Genomic DNA, 19,774 nt, shown 5'->3' with positions numbered 1-19,774 from the left:
AGCAAGTAAGCCAGCAATAGAAGAATACATGTTGTGTAATTCTACTTATATAAACTTCAAAAGCAGCTTAGCTTAGAGGTTACAAGTCAAGATAGTGGTTAGTTTTAGGGAGAGAAATGGAGTCATGATGGCGGACATAAGCAAGGCTTCTGGATTCCTGGTGATATTTTGTTTCTCACCTGGTTAGCGGTTATAAAAGCATATTCACTTTGTGAAAATTCATGATTTGAGTACTTTTAGAAATCATAGGTCACTTTAAAGTTTTTAAAAATTAATGGTGTGCAAATAGGGATATAGGGAAGCCTCTCTGAAGAAGCCAGCCATATAAAGATAAGGAAAAGTACATTCATAGGACAAATAAGCAGCCAGTGCAAAGGCCCTAGGTTGAACAATCCTAAGGAACAGAAAGAAAGCTGCTGTGACAGAGCCTGTGTGAGGGGAGAGTGTATCAGGTAGAGAGGCAAGATCACCTATGCTAGTGTTAAGGGGCTGAGATTTTATACTAAGCGCCATTTTTCTGTCTCCAAATCCAAGGATTATTTTACTGTACAGTTGAGAAATGTAAGACCTTAGAAGAAAATTAAAGGGATTGAAGTTGAGAATGAATTTATGAAAGTCTAATAAATATTTTTATGTTCAATTACAAAATAAAATTGATCAAGAACCCTCCCTCCAAAAAATTAATGGGCTTTTTTCCTTTGAAGAAGGATTTTGCAATAGAACTATATCTCATAAAGACCCTATTATTGTCTCTTGGTTTAAATTATGATCCCAAGAAACTGGTCCAGTTGAGGAGACATGAGCTTGACTAATTATGTGACCCTGGCCAAGTCACAACTTCCTTGAGCCTCAGTTCCCTTAACTATAAAATGAAGGGGTTGAGAGTACTATCTTCTAAGACTTTTCCAGGTCTAAAATTCTATTATTCAAAGTCACTTAAATTCTCACTGCTTTAGTTTTCCTCAGGAACAAAGTAACAATAGCTGTTACTCCTTACCTGAAACATTTCCTGGGGATGTCTTCATACATTAATTCTAAGATAAGTGATATTGTTACCAATAATCCTCACTTTAATTTTCTGAGTATTAACTCTTCTGTTAACGCATTAGAAGCAGGACTCTTGGAGAAGTTACTAAGTAGTGTGAAAAAGTAATAATTCTTACGGTAAAACATTGATGCCCAAAGGTGTTGTGTCATAAAATATAGTGACTATCCATCAATAATGTTTGTTTCTCTTTCAGACTTCCTAAGAAATTTTTCTTAGGAAGAAATTTCAGTCAAATGATATTACCATGATCTCTCTTCTGGTCCTCCCTGCCATGCCTGCAAGCTTTGCTTCTTCATTCATCATTTGTAATAACATACAATAATGAAGCAAACTCTAAGAGATGATCAACGGAAGAAAAATTTGTATACAAACTCAGACAAGTCAAAATTTTTATGATACCCCATTAAGAGGTAAAAAGACAAACAGGACATTCATTAAGTATAGAAAAATATTATCACTAATGATTAAATAAATACATGTTTGAAGGAGCTATCAATTTTTACTTATGAAATTGGCAAATAGTTTGAAAGTGAAACTACCCCATGTTGGTAGGTATTTGTTGAAATTGGCACTAGCACACATAGCTCAGGGTTTTTTAAACCCATACAAATCTCAGGAATAGCAATTTGGAAATGTGTATCAAGAGTCTCTAAAAGCTTCACAACTTTGACTAATAATATTACTCCCAGGAATCTATCAGGAGAAAAAATTCCAAACTCTAAAAATGTTTTATGCATAAAGATATTCATCACAGTTTTATATACTATACCAAAATTTTTTTTTAACTAATTCTAAGAATAAAAAATCAAAGTATGATACATATAAACAATGAAATATAAAAAAATCTTTTATTTATGAGAAACAGGATCTGACTTATCATATAATCTCAACTGTTAAAATGAAGTAGGTTAAAAAGAAGTAGGGAAGTTGAGAAAACATTGAGGAAAAAGCAATATTAATAAAGTTATAAAAATGTAAACACTGAATATAAATTTAACCAAAAATAGGGATATGGTTATATTTGTAGAATTAGTGGATGGGGAAGAATGTATATTCCAGAAAAAAAACCCAAAAATACAAACCAAAAAAATGGTTAAAAGAGCTGAAGATAGTTACATGGGAAGATAGCTTTGGAGCAGAGATTGCAGTAGTACTCTTCCCTATATAAATTATATAAACAAATTAGTTTCATAAAAAATAAAAATTAAATGAAAAAAGGCAAAAGGTTGAAAATAACTATACCAAAGTATTAATAGAAGTTTTCTTTAGGAAGTTAGTTTTTAAATTTTTTATTCTTTTGTATTCTCACATTTTCTATGATAATCATGTCTTAAAAATCAAAGAGTAGAAAAACAGGAGGGCCTTGTCTTTCATTTGTGTGCTTTACATTTACATGGTGTTTTTAATTGTTTCATCTCACTTAATCCTCATAACAACCCTGTGAAGCAGATATTATAATCCTGAATTTTATCATGAAGAAAATAAGAAGTGATGAAACTTACAAAAGGTAATTTATATAACTACTGGCACTTTTTATTCCTATACCACAGAGTATTGATAATTTAAAAATAAAGAAGAAAGATGTAGATAGAAGAGAGGAAAACTATGGTTAGTGTTAAAGGTAAAATGGAGACTGGGTATGGTACCCCAGTGAAAGGCAAAATTATTGGAAATGTCAAGGCCACTCATTCTAAACCATTTATGTACACAATTTAATGTAACTTATGCACAAAATTAACTGTCAATATAATAAGGATTTGCATATCAGGCTTACAGCATATAAATTCAAACAGGAAAACTAGATTCCTTTTCAGATCTATTCAGAGGAGGTAAGATAGAAGCTGGTCCCCTCTCTTGGTAATTCAGGCAATTGGGAAAGTCAGTCTAGTGAGCATGTAATGAATGATTCCTATGAAAGCAAAATACTTTTTTTAATATAAACTCAAAATTATAGCTATATACACTTGAGACTGTGGTTTTCTTATTATTTGATTCTTAGGATGACAAATTAGTCAAACCAAATATGGAATGAAATGAAATTATACGTAAAAATATTTTATGAGCTTTGTTCATCTTCTCTACATGAGAATATATACTTTATCTTTTTTAGCACTTCCTATTCCAGTACACTTTATTTTTTTATAACAATAATTTATTAAAAAAAAATTTTTTTTCTATTCTTTTTCAAAGTCTTTTCCCATTTAGGTTATTACAGAATATTGAGCAGAGCTTCCTGTGCTATACAGAAGGTCCCTGCTGGCTATCTATCCTAAATATCACAATGTGTACATGTCAATCTGAAACTCCCAGTCTATCCCTCCCCACCTCCCCACCCCCTGGTGACCATAAATTCATAGAGAATATATACTTTAAAAGCTGAGATGGAATGCTGTCTCCTAGGTGTCACTTTCTCTAAACTCTGGAGACAGATTGAATTACTTCCCCCTCCACACTTTAACATTGCTGGAATATTTATCACAATGAATCATAAATAATTATTTACAGGTCTATCTATCCTGCTAGATAATGAGTTTTAAGAGGGCAAAGGCTATAGATTATTCATGTTTTATTCTCAGTACCAAATAAAATGTCTGGCTACAAAATAGGTCCTGGCAAGAACTTATTTGAATTAATACTGAGCTATCCAAAGAAGACAATTCATAAGTCCAATGAAAAGGAAATACACTGAAAAGACAGAGTCCATTAGATTTACTGTAAATCCTCTACTTTCTTTTAGGCACCATCGCCAAAGACATAGTTTTAATATATAATTCAAATACTACTTTCACCATTAAGTTTCTCCTGATTTTTCCAGGTTACAAATATCTGTTCCTTTCTCTGCACTTCCAGTCTCGTTTCACCTCTATCAAAAGCCTTCACTCACTTTCCTCTTTTTATTTTTAAAAAATTCTTTAAAGGAACAACAGCCCATCTTATTTATCTTTTAATATACAAGATCTACCTACCATTGGCCTAGCACATAATACACGCTCAATGTTTGCTAAGTAACAATTTATTAGACTTGAAAATATTCAAAAGATTATAGACAGTTTGTATAATTTCCATTATAACCAAGATGAAGGCCAGAGTAGTCTTAGGAGCCTTTCGTCTTCCTGATGAGTCCTTCTATTGTGTCCCACTGCTCCCTGGTGACCTACCACAAAAAGAAAAAGTCAATTTAATGAGGTTCTTGTGTGTTTTTAAAGCTTAGTATCCTCACTGCCAATATTATATTATACTCACAAAATGGCATTACCTTCCTCAGACTGTTGAATTCCCCTGAAATAAGTACTTCCTCACCACCATCAAATCGAATTACCTGAAAAATAATAATAAAAGCTGTGAAACTAACTTCTTTTAAAAAGTTTCTGAACCATTAGCCATTTCTCCCTCCTAACTGGATAGAATATCTCCTTGGCACTTTCAATCAAAGCCTAAATTTTAAGGACAAAACTGATGCTTAAACCTAAATTGATTTACTCTCTTTAAAATCCTCTCTCCATCATTTCTACAATTTCAAATTATACCCAATCTTAAAGTTCATCTTAGAGGCATGTCTACCAGAGTGATTTACATTTAATAAAATTAATTTATCAATGAATCAACTCCATAAGCTAAACAATATATATTAATATTTCTATATTATAAATAATATACTAAATACAGCTAATTAAATACTTTAAATCATATTTATATTCAACATCGTCAGGATTGGTTCTACAATCCACCTCCCCACGCCAAATCCACCTCCCAAAAAAGTTGAGAGACAACAATGCTTACAGCTCCATTAATCCAAGAAGCATAATCACTACAAAGGAAAGCAGCAAGATTTGCAAGTTCTTCCACAGTTCCTAGCCGACCACAGGGAATTCTGTCAATCACTTCTTTTTCAAAAGCTCCAGTTGGGTCAAGACGGCTAAAGGCACCCTTAGGAATTAAGAAAATAATTAGGTTGCTTTTTTTTTTTTTTTTTTTAATACAACCTCTTTCCTATTTAAGAAACAAATTTGCAGTAAATGGAATGTTACTATGGCAACCTGTTCATACCTTAGTACTTGTAAGCAACAGAGAGTTTTGCCAAATTCTTCCATATTCATTTTACCCAATATTGACCTTTAAAAAACCACTAGAAAGGACAGAAGGAAAAAGGAAAACCAGATTGGAGGGACTCCATGATTCTTCTCCAAGGTATTTCTAAATGGGCTTAGGAGAATAGCATGCTTCATTTCCAGAATGTTCCTGCAGTGATTCAGCCATGTGGAGGACAGGCTCTTAGTCCTCCAGCCAGGAGTAAGGGCTGTGCCACTGAGGTGGGAGAGCCACATTCAGGACACTGGTACACAAGACACCTCCTAGCTCCATGTAATATCAAACGGCAAAAAATCTCCCACAGATCTCCATCTCAACGCCAAGACCCAGCTCCACTCAATGACCGGCAAGCTACAGTGCTGGACACGCTATGCCAAACAACTAGCAAGACAGTAACAGAGCCCCATCCATTAGCACAGAGGCTGCCGAAAATCATAAGGCCACAGACACCCCAAAACACACCAACAGACGTGGACCTGCCCACCAGAAAGACAAGATGCAGCCTCATCCACCAGAACACAGGCACCACTCCCATCCACCAGGAAGCCTACACAACCCACTGAACCAACCATAGCCACTGAGGACAGACACCAAAAACAACTGAAACTAAGAAAATTATAAGACACTGATGAAAGAAATTAAAGATGATACACATAGATGGAGAGATATACCATGTTCTTCGATTGGAAGAATCAACAATGTGAAAATGGTTCTACTACCCAAAGCAATCTACAGATTCAATGCAATCCCTATCAAACTACCAATGGCATTTTTCACAGAACTAGAACAAAAAATTTCACAATTTTCATGGAAACACGAAAGACCCCGAATAGCCAAAGCAATCTTGAGAAATAAAAACGGAGCTGGAGGAATCAGGCTCCCTGATTTCAGACTATACTACAAAGCTACAGTAATCAAGACAGCATGGTACTGGCACAAAAACAGAATGGAACAGGATAGAAAGCCCAGAGATAAACACCATACACAAAAATAAACTCTAAATGGATGAAAGACCTAAATGTAAGGCCAGTCACCATCATATTTAGAGGAAAACATGGGCAGAACACTCTATGACATAAATCACAGCAAGATCCTTTTTGACCCACCTCCTAGAGAAATGGAAATAAAAACAAAGATAAACAAATGGGACCTAATGAAACTTAAAAGCTTTTGCACAGCAAGGAAACCATAAACAAGATGAAAAGACAACCCTCAGAATGGGAGAAAATATTTGCAAATGAAGCAACTGACAAATGATTAATCTCCAAAACATACAAGCGACTCATGTAGCTCAATATCAAAAAAACAAATAACCCAATCCAAAAAATGGGCAGAAGACCTAAATAGACATTTCTCCAAAGAAGATATGCAGATTGCCAACAAACACAAGAAAGAATGCTCAACATCATTAATCATTAGAGAAATACCAATCAAAACTACAATGAGATATCATCTCACACCAGTCAGAATGGCCATTATCAAAAAATCTACAAACAGGGCTTCCCTGGTGGTGCAGTGGTTGAGAATCTGCCTGCTAATGCAGGGGACACGGGTTCGAGCCCTGGTCTGGGAGGATCCAACATGCCGCGGAGTAACTAGGCCTGTGAGCCAGAACTACTGAGCCTGCGCATCTGGAGCCTGTGCTCCACAACAAGAGAGGCCGTTATATTGAGAGGCTCGCGCTCCGCGATGAAGAGTGGCCCCCTCTTGCCACAACTAAAGAAAGCCCTCACACAGAAATGAAGACCCAACACAGCAAAAATAAATAAATTAATTAATAAAGTCCTACCCCCAACATCTTAAAAAAAAATGGGAAGCATCTTTAAACTCTCCTTAAAAAAAAAAAATCTACAAACAATAAATGCTGGAGAGGGTGTGGAGAAAAGGGAACCCTCTTGCACTGTTGGTGGGAATGTAAATTGATACAGCCACTATGGAGAACAGTATGGAGGTTCCTTAATAAACTAAAAATAGAACTACCATATGACCCAGCAATCCCACTACTGGGCATATACCCTGAGAAAACCATAATTCGAAAAGAGTCATGTAGCAAAATGTTCATTGCAGCTCTATTTACAATAGCCAGGGCATGAAAGCAACCTAAGTGTCCATCAACTGATGAATGGATAAAGAAGATGTGGCACATATATACAATGGAATACTACTCAGCCATAAAAAGGAACGAAACTGAGTTATTAGTAGTGAGGTGGATGGACCTAGAGTTTGACATACAGAGTGAAGTAAGTCAGAAAGAGAAAAACAAATACCTCATGCTAACACATATATATGGAATCAAAAAAAAAAAATGGTCTGAAGAACCTAGGGGCAAGATGGGAATAAAGATGCAGACCTACTAGAGAATGGACTTGAGGATACAGGGAGGGGGACGGGTAAGCTGGGACAAAGTGACAGAGTGGCATGGACATATATACACTACCAAACGTAAAATAGATAGCTAGTGGGAAGCAGCCGCATAGCACAGGGAGATCAGCTCAGTGCTTTGTGACCACCTAGAGGGGTGGGATAGGGAGGGTGGGAGGGAGGGAGATGCAAGAGAGAAGAGATATGGGGACATATGTATAACTGATTCACTTTGTTATAAAGCAGAAACTGACACACCATTGTAAAGCAATTATACTCTAATAAAGATGTTAAAAAAAACACTAGAAAATATAACTTTTACCTTAGTTTCTTCATATGTAAAATGAGGATGCCTGTTTTAGCTATCTCACAAAATTGTTGTCTGAGAAATGAGAAAATGCATATGCAAGTACTCTGAAATATGTACAAATTTAGTGTGGTGGAGGTAGGGCTGCTACTGTCATTTGATTTAGTAAACACAGGAAAATGATTCAAATAGGAAATATTTAAGAGGAAATTCCTTTGCTTCTCCTTACTTCTCAAAATAATAGAAAAGGAAGAAAACAAGCATGTAGGAATATTAAATTCAAGTAGATTCCAGAGAGAGAAAAACATTAACTAAATTTGCCAAACAATTTCTGCCTTCTGTTAATGATAAAAAGGAGCAGACCCTAACACACCACTGTATTGCAATTATACTCCAATAAAAAAAAAAAGGAGCAGACCAAGATAAAGTATGCATGCGTGTTGATTAATAAAAATAATTGGCTTTTTCTCTACCAGTGCCTGTAGGTCTAGGTGACAACTCTCTTCAATAACACAGACATGAGACATAGCAAGCACACACAGGCTCCTTGAGAGCACTTCAGCTCTCCCTAGGCAGGTATAAAGCATCAAAGAAAAAGGGTAGACAAAGGTCCCAATCCTGGTTCTATCAGTGCTTGCTAGAGAGTTTCTATACTTCAATTTTCTTAAATCTCTTTAAAACTATATGCATGTTATTTGCATAAAACTTACACCTATACTGCTAGACTAAAAGTTGATGGCAAGCATCTGTCACAAATGTTTTTGTATCTTTCTTATTAGCATTTTGCATACAGAAGGCACTCAGTAAGTACATGTTAAATATATAATAAAATGCAGATGATCTTTCCTAGATACTGAGGTCCTAGAAAGAAGTTTCTATGACTATATATAAGATAGTGCTTAGCACAATGCTATTCTGAATCATGTGTTTTAATATGTGCCTTTGAATTATTTTTCCATTAATTTTATTATTTTTTATTACATAAGTGCCAAACAAATAAGATATTCAGTCAAGTTTCACTCACTCAGGTAGTTGTTCTTTCCATTTTCCACCCTTCAAACTGCTAAAAAAATTAATACAACCATCTCCATGTTAATATTTAATACCCCAGAACCATCTACAAGCCAAATACTCCTTTGCATTATTTTCAGTTTATACAACAGAAACAACTTAGCAAATTTCACCTGGGCCTTCAAAGAAACATCCCAGTTGGGATTATAAATTCTTGCTTTACACGGAAACAAAAAGAAGTATGAGAGTGAAGTCATTTGGGGTAACGTGAGAGAACAGAGAACCTGTGAACCTTTCACGCAACATCTGTAACAGCATTAGTGATAATTATGAGTTGCAATATCTGATTTCAGGTGAAATGCATGCCATCAGAAGGATTTTTAATCAGAGAGACATGGGAATTAGATGATGTGCATAACAGTGTTTGAAAGTGAAAAGGCACAGACATGTGTCAAAGAAAATGTTGCCTATAACAAGACCAAGCTTATATGATAAATTTCTAAAGCATCTCTTAAATTTAAAATATAGTTACATTTCCTTTTTTTTAAAAAAGAACATTTTTATTGGGGTATAATTGCTTTACAATGGTGTGTTAGTTTCTGCTTTATAACAAAGTGAATCAGTTATACATATACATATGTTCCCATATGTCTTCCCTCTTGCGTCTCCCTCCCTCCCACCCTCCCTATCCCACCCCTCCAGGCTGTCACAAAGCACCGAGACAATATCCCTGTGCCATGCGGCTGCTTCTCACTAGCTATCTACCTTACTACGTTTGTTAGTGTGTATATGCCCATGACTCTCTCTCGCCCTGTCACAGCTCACCCTTCCCCCTCCCCATAACCTCAAGTCCGTTCTCTAGTAGGTCTGCGTCTTTATTCCTGCCTTACCTCTAGGTTCTTCATGACATTTTTTTTTTCTTAAATTCCATATATATGTGTTAGCATACGGTATTTGTCTTTTTCTTTCTGACTTACTTCACTCTGTATGACAGACTCTAGGTCTATCCACCTCATTACATTTCCATTTTAAAAAAGGATGTCAAAGAACCTTTAAAATATAGTAAAAATTAAGAAATATAACACAATAACAGATTAAAGCAAATCAGACAAAATGCCAAAATTGATGGCATAAAAGATCCCAGAAAGATTACGACACTGAAATAGACCTTATCAAGGAGTTGTATAGCTGCTGTATTCTTGCCCACCTCCTTATTTCTTATGTTGGATAATGGCAAAACCCTCTTCCCTTCCACCAGGGCTCCAAACTAAGGTATCGCTGGAAAATCCTGCACACATGAGAATCTATCTATCTATCTTTCACTCCTTAATCCCTCAAAATGTGATCATAAGCAAACCAAAACTTACTTTGGTTTTTATAGGCCCCGGTTGAATCACGTTGAATCTCATTCCATATTTACCCCATTCAGCTGCAAGAGACCTAAAAATTAAACAACACAGATTCTAAAATATTATACTATATATTAAAAATACTATTAACCAAGACTGCATGCTTATTAAATGCCAGAGACTATAACTCCAATAGGTAGGTACTATTATTATTCCCCCTGTTACAGACAAGGAAACTGAGGCACAGAGAAGTTAAATCATTTGCTCTGGGTCATATGGCTAGTGAGTCAACCTGTAGCAGTCTAGCTCTGGAGTTTGTGCCCTTAGTCACACTCTGCTGTACTATCTACCATTTACACTTTAGTGTCCTTAAGCACTATGCTAGATGACCTACTATTCACATTTTGAACGAAGTCCAATATCAATACACATTTTTAAAAAGGGTATCATTATTTAGCACAAAGAAGGAAGAGATTCATGTCTCTCCCCCACATTTTCTGGAGTTCAGTCCTGCACTTATAAAGTTCAATGTAACTTTACTCATAGTACATTAGATTACAATGTTTGCAACATTACAAGTGCCTTAATTAAGAGACGGATTACATAGATTTAAAATATTAACCATATCATGTCTAACTAGGCTTTAATACAATTGTTGAACTGAGCTAAAAAGGAAATAAGAATCTAAAAGAATCTTGCTAAATGCCCTGAAGCAAAATAGAACACTAATAGCAAACATGAAACCTTGAAGAAGCAACCTGTTTTAAAAGCCTACTTGGGACTTCCCTGGTGGTGCAGTGGTTAAGAATCTGCCTGCCAATGCAGGGGACACGGGTTCGAGCTCTGCTCCGGGAAGATCCCACATGCCATGGAGCAACTAAGCCCATGCGCCACAACTACTGAGCCTGAGCTCTAGACCCCAAGAGCCACAACTACTGAGCCTGAGTGCCACAACTACTGAAGCCCGCGCACCTAGAGCCCGTGCTCCGCAACAAGAGAAGCCACTGCAATGAGAAGCCCGTGCACCACAACAAAGAGTAGCCCCCACTCGCTGCAACAAGAGAAAGCCCATGCGCAGCAATGAAGACCCAATGCAGCCAAAAATAAATTTAAAAAAAAAAAGCTTACTTGATAGATATGTCTTTTTATTACCTAAACTTATTTTAGAAATTTAAATTCATATGTACATTTGTGTGCATATACTTAATCTACTTTAAAAAAATGATTTAACGTAACTTAAGAAATACATGTAATGCAAATGAAGAAGATAGAATTACTTGAAAAGAAAGAAAACAAACAAAACAAGGATAAGGAAATATAAAGAAGTCAAGAATGAAACTTATAACTAAATGTATTGTGATATTCCATATAATTATAATAGGCAGGTGAAAAACTTGTATCTACTCCTTCCATGATGCTATGCAAAAGGTAAGCCTAATCAGTTACACAATTCACACTGCCCATAACGAAAAAAGCAAGCTAATCTCTCAGGAAAAACACAATTGTTTCTGACAAAAAAATTTAATAAAACATTTCTTCCAAGAAAACGTATAAAAGGAAAATTGTGTAGTATAGTAATGTCCTTAAGACACTGTATCCTTGCAATAGATACAAAGGGATAAGTTTTGTATAATTATAAGATATCTATTAACATAAGCTTTATGTAATTATAAGATACTCACTAAGATAAGCATTAACATTAACAATGCTTTATAAAGCATTGTGTTCCAAGTACAGTCTGTTAATCTGATTAATCCACTGGTACATTTTAGAGAAATGGGCTGCATCTCTTTCAGGCAAATCATACATTAAAAACTGCTTTTCTGAGTGATACCTTTAACAGAGTCCAAGACCATACCTACCCTGGGTATGTACTTGTAGTGCACCTACTAGATTGCTAGGGAAGTAGTAGCTGTGTGTCTTAACAGAATTACTGAGCTGAGCAGAGTTTACAGCATTCTGTGAAAAACTGGGCAAGCTATTAAGGAAACTGGCTTAAGAGGAAAAGCCATGCTATCTCTATTCATAGGTGCAACAGATAAATTTGTTCTAGTGCTAGCTCTTATAACCTAGTTTATATTCTCAAGATCTACTGTAACATGAGGAATCCACCTCACTGGCTCACTCTGCATGTTAAGATGCTAAGTACAATATACTCAATAATGTTAACCATTATTGTTTTTCAATCAACAGGTGTTTATTGTGAGCTTACTATATGCCAATACCCTCAAACAAAGAAAGGCAGCCCTGCTTTCAGGAGATAGTCCCTCTCTCAAGAGAGGTCGCTTTAGTTGTATAAAGAACTAGATACTACTATCCTGTAAACTGTGTAATATGTGCCAAGGCTACGTAAAGGAAGAAGTATCTATGCCTTCCTGAAGTACATGGAAGGCTTCCCTCAGGAGGTGATAATTGAGCTGACACTTGAAGAAGGATTAGGAGTTTTTTGTGGGAGTAAGGGGGAAAGAAGAGGATGGGAGATATTAGAAGGTAGGCTGGAAAAAAGAAGACAGCCCAGGCACATGGGCCAGTGTGAGTAAAGGACAAAGGCATAAACAACATGCAGTATTCAGGGACCTACAAGACCTTATCTGGTATGATTGTGTACTATAAAATATGAAAGAGGGCTGATGGGAACACGGGCTGGGGAGGAAGGTACACATTTATTGAGCATCTGCTATGTGCAATTCACTATGCAGTAATACAAAAAAAGCAGCACAGAATCATAGTCCTTAAAAGACATGAAATTGAAACCTCTAACAAGAGTCAAAGATCTCAACAAAACAAATATTGTACAAATGGTGCCAAAATAGTCAAGTTCAAATCCCTTATTTCCAATACCATTTGACCTTAAAAAAAAAACCCCAAAATGGTAATTATCTCTATTCAAACTAAACTGCTGAGTAAAGTATGACTTCTTTGTATCTCAAACAAATGTGTATTACTGGTTTAAATGTTTAAAAGAACCTTGAGACTACTCGAAAAAGAGAACAATTATGTAGTTCTACAAGCACTGAGCACCAGCTATGTACCCGATCTTGCTGAGCAATGAGTACACAAAGATGAATAAGATATGCTTTCTTCTCTCACAGACACACATTCTAGTGGGGAAGTCATATAGCTTTAATGATATGTTAAAAATAGTCTACAGTGCCCTTCTCTGTGCCCCTTCATTTTAGAATCTACAACACCGGATGGCATTTATTAATGTGTTAGTCTTCTCACTAGACTGGAATAAACAAAGTTTTAAGGGTGCAAAGAGTAGAGGATGGTTAATTCTCTTCTAGAGAAATGAAAGTAAATATCCCAGAGGAGGTGATACAAGCACCCTGAAGGGAGGCAAAATATCACAGCAAATTCCAACAACAGCATCACCCAGGCATAGAAATATGAAAATGCGTGGTGTGTTTAAGAAAATATAGAGCACAGGAATGATGGTAATTAAAAGCACAGGAATAACAGTAAAAGAATGCAAGTTCAAGTGAGAATGAGGACTGTTCTATTTCCATCACTATCATATCCCTGTATCCCATGTACACAAAAGATACACAATAAATATTTATCAAATAAGTCAATGAATAAAGAAAGGCCAGGGACAAGTCTGTTTAGAATACCATATTGAGTTTTGGCTTTTATTCCAAAGAGTAATAGAAAAATGATATAAGGTTTTTAACTAGGCATTATAATAAGCAGATATACATTTGTAGAAAGATGAGTCTGGTGGGAATGTGAATAAAAAATAAAGAGAAAAGAAACTGGTAGCAGAGAAACATATTATGGGGTTATTACAGTAAGCAAGACAAGCAATGATAAGACCTTACATTACAACTAAGACAGTAGAAAAGGCCAATGGGGAACAGATTCAAAAAGCAATCATATGCTGCTGAGAAAAGGCCAAAAGGGCTGACAAGTGGTCACTGTCTATATTAGTTCTATTAATCGTGTATAGTAGGTACAATAAAAGGATGAAGGTATGTTTAAGAGAGGTCAGAGGGGGCACTAGTAAAGATACATGGATACACTAGTCTGAGTTCCTATAAGCCTTTTTCTCATACTTTATAATACACAGTCATACTGGATAAGTAATTAAAATTAAATAAAATTTAGTTTCTCAGTCACAGTAGCCAGAATGCAAGGGTTCAATGGCCACATATAGCTATTGGATACTGCAGATTTACAGAACAGTTCGATCATTGCAGAAAATTCTATTGGACAGTGCTGCTGTAGACAAATAGGACCTATTCATGAAATAGAATGTCTCCTGGTGAATCCAAATTAGTCTTTGTTTTATTTTTCTCTGGAAAGAGACTAGAAAGCAGGAATTTAGTTACACAAGCTACCAAAGCACATTATTTATCTTCAGTGACAGGATTAACACAGTAGTACTCACTTGTTCATGGCCTCCACTCCTGCTTTGGCAGAAGCACTTGGTACTACAAAACCTGACCCAGTCTCAGCATAGATGGTTGTAATAGCAAGAAACGATGCTCCTGACATTTTAAAATGATACAGTAATTAACAATACAGCTAAATCAATTCACATCAGGAAAACACTATTTATAATAATGGGATCTAATTCAAGAGGGTATAACAAAAACTGAAGAAATTTTCAAAACTTCACTAAGCCTAAATTAATGAAAGAGTAATCTAATAAAATTGCTACATCTTTGCTAGTAATCTTGCTGCCATTCAGGATGGTCCAGTCTGTGCTTAATTAAAATTCTATACCAGGTGAGTCAATACCAAGGCTCAAATCTCAAAGGTATGGCCCTATTATACCCTGCATAATCAGCTGGACAGGATTTCCATTAACCCATTTATAAGAATAAATCGGAACCAAAACTAAATTAGCAGGGACTTCTGCCTCCAGCATCATGGATTTGTCCTCCTCCTGTAAACACAAAGAAACTGTATCAAATATATGATACCACTATTTTCAGATACTGTTTAGCAGGCAGGGAAAGATGGCAATTCCTGAGAGAAGAAAAACAAATGAAATGAGCCCTAAGATCAGATTTTGCCTAAAGGTACTGTACGTATACCATAGTATGTACTATATACTACATATATATACATACTATATATTCTACATTACATACTCTATATTATACTATATACATATGTCATATAGACTGTGGCATAAGGAGTAGGAAAATAGCCAAATAAGGCATTATCACTGAGTTGAGGAGACAGATCAGATTTTAGAGAGACTGAGGAACTTGCAATTTGTGAGGAGAGTTCCCCCAAAGAGAAAAGTATGTAAAGATAGAGCCCCATAAATCTGCATAGTGTATCCTTGAGTCTCTGGCCAAATATCAAGCTGTACATGTTTAGGGTAAGATTCCATAAGGCCAGGCAAAGAACAACTGCCTGGGAACCATAAGCTGAACAATTCCCAGAGTACACAGAGGGCTGGGAGATAAGTGAGTCTGAGCAGCTTTGTTGAATATCCAGCGCTTTCAGTGGAAAAGTTCAGAAGGGCTGTGCATTAATAGGAGGGTTAAATTAGCCCAAAAGTAAAGTCTACTCTAGACTCACCCAAATAAAGCTTAAAAATGAACACTGAACTGATCAAGCTGGTCCACAAGTTTTTAATTCAAAGGGAAATTAAAACGCATACACATATGTGGACACCACACACACACACACACACACACACACACACCACCACCACCACCAACAACAACAACATAAAATTCATAGCATGCAACCAAAAATTACTACACATAAAAAGACACAGAAACAACCAGGAGAAAAATCAAATAATAGAGAGACTCTCATAAATGACACAGGAGATAGAATCAGCAGATGAAGACCTTTCAAATGATATTGTACACTGGACAGCTACATGTAAAAGAATAAGATTAGAACGTTTCCTTACACCATATACAAAAATAAACTCAAAATGAATTAAAGATCTAAAAAGACCTAAAACCATAAAATTCCTAGGAGAGAATATAGGCAGAACACACTTTGACATAAACCACAGCAATATTTTTTTGGATGTGTCTCCTAAGACAAAAGAATAAAAGCAAAAATTAACAAATGGGAACTAATTAAACTTAAAAGCTTTTGTACAATGAAGAAAACCATGGATGAAATGTAAAAACCTACTGAATGGGAGAAAATACTGGCAAATAAGATGGCCAATAAGGGGTTAATATCCAAAATATGTAAACAGCTCATACAACTCAATATCAAAAAAAAAAACAGCCCAATTAAAAAATGGGCAAAGACATATTTCCAAAGAAGATATACAGATGGCCAGCAGACACACGAAAAAATGCTCAACAATGATAACCATCAGAGACATGTAAATCAAAACCACAATGAGATATCACCTCACACATGTCAGAATGGCTATCACCAAAACGTTTACAAATAACAAATGTTGGTGAGGATGTGCAGAAAAGGGAACCCTAGTACACTGTTGATGGGATTGTAAATTGAGGCAGCCACTACGGAAAACAGTATGGAGAGTCCTCAAAAAACTAAAAATAGAACGACCATATGATCCAGCAATTCCATTGCTGGGTATGTGTCTGAAGAAAAAGAATATATTCAAAAAGATACATGCACCACAATGTTCATAGCAGCATTACTTACAATTGCCAAGATATGGAAGCAATCTAAGCGCCCATCAACAGATGAATGGATAAAGAAAATGTGGTATATATATATATATATATATATATATATATATATATACACACAATGGAATATTACTCAGCCATAAAAAAGAATGGAATGTTGACAGCTGCAACATGTGCATGGACCTAAAGAGTATTATGCTTAAGGAAATAAGTCAAAGAAAAACATATGCTGTGTTATCACTTATACGTGGAATCTAAAAAATAAAATAAATGAATGTATACAACAAAACAGAAACAGACTCACGGATATAGAGAACAAACTAGTGGTTACCACTGAGAAGAGGAAAGGGGAAAGGGGTGAGGTAGGGGTATCGGACTAAGAGACACAAACTACTATGTATAAAATAAGCAACAAGGATATATTGTACAGCACAGGAAAATACAGCCAGTAATCAACATTGCCTGGGACATAGTGGGTTCTCAGTAAATTGACTGTATGAAAGTTTAAAATAATAATCTTTAGCTCCTGAAAAATCACTGATTTTCTACTTCCTACTTAGCCACAACACTGAAAATACTGTAAGTTAATATTAGCAAATGAATCAAACTATATATATATATATATATATATATATATATATGAAACAGTAGATACTTTAAGAAATTTAAGACTACAAGTTTGAAGGACTACAAGGAAAATAATTTAAAGAATATTCAGATAAGTTTTTTTTCTCCTTGACATATTTTGTTTCTCTTTCCCTCCACACACTCCAGAGTAGAAACAAAACTTAGCACAACCCGGAAAACATTGGGAGTGGAAGAGGGGACAGGAGTACCATTTTAAGGACCTGAGAAATAAGAATAGTTATGTTAGGCATTATGGTAACTTTTCCTAATATATCAAGCTCAATCTCTCAGATCTCTGAAAATTACTTTGTTTCCAAATTCACCCTGTGAAAGAAGAGGATGTAGAACTTTAGTGTACACCATTACAGTACACTGACAACAGATGCTAACTGCATCATCTTACAACAAAATTATAAAAACTACTTTTAAAAGTGACAATTACTTATGTAATGCCAATGTTCCAATAGAATGTGCTCTATCTTCCCATTCAGATTTAACAGCAATTTTTCGTGAGGTGTGGGAAAGGAGGAGTTAAGTCATTATTATGTAATTGAGATACTGGAAATGAAAGTTATCATCCTCTTCTCTTTCTCTCTAGATTTTATTTAAGATGTGGGTAGCCCACTGCTTAGAATGAGATACTGCTGCTTTTAATTACCCCTGAGTGTAAAAAAGAGGCAAACATTTGAAATTGCACTGTTCCAATAGGATGAATGCTGCATAAACAATTAACAGCTGGATTTCAAAAAATGAACAGTGGTGCTAATAGCTCAAAGTAAAGAATTCCCAGACTCCCAGGGTCAGTCACAGATATATTTTTTTCTTTTCATAGGAAGGCTAATCATTTAAATTAGAATTACCTATGGAAGAGGCTTGTAAATGGCAAGTTTCTAACATCCCAGTGCTGACAACAAAAATAGAACCTATGTTAGTGAAGTTAAGAAAACAGAGAAAGGGAGCAATAAATAAAATAAATATTATGCTTGCCCATCCTTAACTATTTCAAAATGGAAAAAAATAGTAACAAAGAAACACTAAAAATCACACTATTAAAAAGGATAAAACGTGTAAGATTACGTGCCAGTTTCAAAAAGACTCAAAAGCTCTAAAATCTGGTTTAAATACAAATTTTGAAAATTAAAATAAAAAATTTTAGTTCCAATGTCCAGTAGAGATGGAATACTGCAGTTTAAAGACACCTGACTCAAACATTAATTCTACTATTTACTAGCTCTATAACTGTGTGACCTTGGGCAAATCACTTCCCTGTTCTGGGCCCCAGATTTATCACTGTAAAGTAGGAAAATAGAGAGTTTCCAGCAAATGTCATTACATTCTACAGATTACTCACTAATTGATCATTGCAATCGATTCTACCTATTACTCTTTTACCCTCATGCAAAAAGTCCCATTTGAAAATGATAATATCCAGCTCTTTAACCACCATTTGTAACTTCAATTGATGTTAACTTTGACTTCTCAACCTACTCTGCCATTTTAATTAAAATTTGACTCCTGGACTTAAACCTACAAAAATATCTGTAACCACATCTCAAAGCCAACTTCTCTCAACAATCTGGAAGATTTCAACATTCAGGTGGACAAGATCATAAATCTTACAGTTCCATGACCTTCGGTGCTACCCCAATTTAGCCACAACCTGAACTTTGTCATCATTCCAAATTACTGAATGCAATGTGTTACTCTCTGTATTCTGTCCTTCCAGATCTTTCACATCCTCATATTACATGTGCTCTTTGAGACCTCATTATAAATTCTGGGTGCTTTATCTCCCATATTCTTTAGGCTCATAGTTCCCTCCTAGTCTAACTTTTCTATTTACAGCCTAGACTATTACATGAATCAGGCACTCAATTCCTAGCCACACATTCTCTCAAACATCCATCCTGCGGTTCTCAATACCAGAACGGCCTTCTCCACTCTTATAAGGAGGGAGTTTTAAAACTGTTCCAAGCTGTAGGTAAATGCCATTGGAAAGATGCATCTACAATTTCACCAGGGCTCTCAACATCATTTATCAACTCTTTCAGTATCCAGAGTAAGCTCCTCCACCTATGTTTCTGATTCACATCTCCTGAGACTACAACATTCCTTCACTGGTTCTCTCTTCTTTCTTTCTCAACACTTCTCATTGGGCCCTCCCCTCAGTCATTAATCATGCTTCAGTCTCCACTCTGAATATATCTCTTGTTAAGATCCTTCAGTTTATCTTTACCCAATTCCAGAGGGTAAAGTCCACACCCCTTAGCCTCATCTTTGCCTCTCCGGGCATTATATACTACACGTAAGTAAGCCTGAACTCCTTGTACTATCTAAGCACACAGGTGAGCTATTGCTTGCAGGTTTAACTCTTCTACTGTTATTGCCA

General features: G+C 35.7%; 1 protein-coding gene across 1 annotated transcript in view; it reads right to left on the bottom strand.

Annotated features, from left to right (window-relative positions):
• Nucleotides 1–4,045: 4,045 nt before the first annotated feature.
• Nucleotides 4,046–19,774, bottom strand: part of DECR1 (2,4-dienoyl-CoA reductase 1) — a 50,789-nt gene continuing 35,060 nt past the window's right edge. Inside the window, exons 6-10 of the mRNA XM_012537944.3 lie at nt 14,556–14,655; nt 10,184–10,256; nt 4,829–4,975; nt 4,305–4,367; nt 4,046–4,202 (exon numbers count right to left, since the gene is read on the bottom strand). Of these exons, the coding sequence (XP_012393398.1) occupies nt 4,143–4,202; nt 4,305–4,367; nt 4,829–4,975; nt 10,184–10,256; nt 14,556–14,655 (443 nt within the window). The 3' untranslated portion in view covers nt 4,046–4,142. The remainder of the gene's footprint in view (nt 4,203–4,304; nt 4,368–4,828; nt 4,976–10,183; nt 10,257–14,555; nt 14,656–19,774) is intronic.

The sequence above is a fragment of the Orcinus orca genome, chromosome 17 (genome assembly GCF_937001465.1).
Source record: "Orcinus orca chromosome 17, mOrcOrc1.1, whole genome shotgun sequence".
In the NCBI taxonomy this organism is placed as follows: Eukaryota; Metazoa; Chordata; class Mammalia; order Artiodactyla; family Delphinidae; genus Orcinus; species Orcinus orca.
The sequence above is the reverse complement of the archived record's forward strand: the minus strand, read 5'-3'. Positions and strand labels throughout refer to the sequence as shown.